At 42.0% G+C, this 2,302-nt stretch overlaps 1 protein-coding gene across 1 annotated transcript in view; it reads right to left on the bottom strand.

Annotated features, from left to right (window-relative positions):
* PTAR1 (protein prenyltransferase alpha subunit repeat containing 1) overlaps positions 1 to 2,302 on the bottom strand; it is a 38,364-nt gene that overhangs the window by 30,631 nt on the left and 5,431 nt on the right. Inside the window, exon 3 of the mRNA XM_009328183.1 lies at positions 366 to 535. Coding sequence (XP_009326458.1) covers positions 366 to 535 — 170 coding nt within the window. The remainder of the gene's footprint in view (positions 1 to 365; positions 536 to 2,302) is intronic.

Here is a 2,302-nt window from a genome sequence, read left to right as displayed (position 1 = left end):
TGTAGCGAGGTGGGTGTCGGTCTCTTCTCCCAAGTAACAAGCGATAGGATGAGAGGAAACGGCCTCAAGTTGCGCCAGGGGAGGTTTAGATTGGATATTAGGAAAAATTTCTTCACCAAAAGGGTTGTCAAGCATTGGAACAGGCCACCCAGGGCAGTGGCTGAGTCACCATCCCTGGAGGTATTTTACAAGACATGTAGACGTGGCGCTTAGGGACATGGTTTCGTGGTGGACTTGGCAGTGCTAGGTTAATGGTTGGACTTGATGATCTTAAGGGTCTTTTCCAACCTAAACGATTCTATGATACTAAAAAAAATGTGCATTAAGAATCACGTAAGATACTATTCTCCAACTGGGTAACTTACCATCTTTGTTCAGCCATTGCTTTCTTTGTCTGTAGAGGAGAAGTTTATTGTGGACATATGGCAAGAGAAACTTGACACACCAGCTCTCCACACCAAGCTTGTTTTCTACCAGGACAATAGGGCTCCGGTTATACCTGGCTTCAGGGCAGGGTATTAATCCAATTTCATCTCTTAAAAAACAGAAAGAAATATAATCAAACTTATTTCCAGTAGATGTCAATTATTTTTCCCAATAAAGCAGGCTGGCAATGCTTCCCACCCAGTCAGCCCATCATCTTTTTCCAAGTTTTTACTGAAATCTGTAGTCATTATCCTGAATTCACCTTCTTGAGTCTTGCTGGACCGCAGGTACGATAAAATGCATTTTCAGAAAGGCATCCTCTGCAAAACTCATGCAGTATATTAACTTTGCAAATGATTCAAACATGTTTTAAGGCATGAATAAAGATTTAACTTGAGCAAAAAAAGTAAATGTATTTCACCTCTGTACAATTTATTCACACACAATATAAAAGCCAGCTGTGGTTTTGAGTTAAGAGCCACTACAAAAATTTTGTGTTTGTTCCCCAATGCTGTAGTGATAGAAAACCAGAAATATTTAAACACTTGCTGAAGACTCTGGAAGTAATAGCCATGATTAGATGAGGCAGAATGAATTCAAAATCCTTTAAATGTTCTCTAGGAAGATTCCTTTTTGTGATTATGGCTCTTCTCACCTTAAGATTATCGGGAAAGTTTTATTAGATTTTCCAAAAGATCCTAAATGAGGAAGGTCCCTTTTTTTGTATTTTTAGATTATCACCTAAGCAGTTTAATTCAGCTGAATTAAATCAGTACCCCTAGCTTTGTGATGGAGATGCGATAGAGCTGTAACAACTGCTACTGCAAGGGAAACAAAACACATTGAGCAGTACAGGCACCTGACTGACCCAAAGCTACCCAGGTGTGCCCTTCAGCAGCGTGACCAGGTGCTCTGAAACCAAAGATCACACAGAAGAAAATCACATAGACAGCAATGTGTGCCTTTCCACATGTACATTTCCACGTGTCCCATTTTTCCTTCTCCTGTGCAAGGCAGTCTGCTGAACAGGGGGAAGATCTCAGACACAGAGGCCAGCCTGATTAAACAGCAACTTTCTATGACAGGCTTTTAATCAAGCCTTTAAAAAAATAGTGATGGCCACAAAAATTCATACCAGCAAACAAAGCAGAAGACACTCAGCTGTTTAGTTTCAAAGGGCCATACCATATTTTACTTTTTCCTCAGCTTTCTCTAGTGTGTAGGGATTTTGGAAGAGTAGCTTTAACAGCTTCTTAAAAACAAACACAGGTTGTCAAGGATTCACACTTGTTTGGACAGAAAGCAACATTATTTTATACTTTCCATTATGTATGATTTCTCCACCAACTCCTGTTTAGTGGAAAATTTTATTGCTGAGGAGGGAGATCCTCAGATCTCAGGCAGGGAAAAAAAGATTTCTTGTGATCTTAGATAGAAAGCGAATTCTCCACCTTAAATTTTCTCAATACAAGGTCCACAGATACACTCCAAGTGTCAACAGCACAACCTCAACTCAATTATCTTAAACTAATTTTGTTACTGGACAATCTGAGTGTACCTATTTAGTTCTGTGTCCTCACTGGATTATTAGTAAAGCAATCAAAAGTGACACCATTGTAAGGGACGAGGCCCACCTGGCTGTGCTGTGAGCACAGACAATGCCCCAGGGAAAGCTCCAGAAGCCAGCCACGGGGAGGGGCCCGGTGTCACTCTCCTTGACTGAGTAATGTCTCAACCACTCCTGGAGCTGGGGTAAGAGAAGACTCTAGAAACCTTGGGCTGGACCCAATAAATAGGGGCGCACGTGAGCCTCCTGGGGGCACTCTCCACACCGACACCCCGCCGTTGGCAGGTCCGATGCTGGATCCAGGGTTGG

This window comes from Pygoscelis adeliae, unplaced genomic scaffold (genome assembly GCF_000699105.1).
Source record: "Pygoscelis adeliae isolate BGI_AS28 unplaced genomic scaffold, ASM69910v1 Scaffold45, whole genome shotgun sequence".
NCBI lineage: Eukaryota > Metazoa > Chordata > Aves > Sphenisciformes > Spheniscidae > Pygoscelis > Pygoscelis adeliae.
The sequence above is the reverse complement of the archived record's forward strand: the minus strand, read 5'-3'. Positions and strand labels throughout refer to the sequence as shown.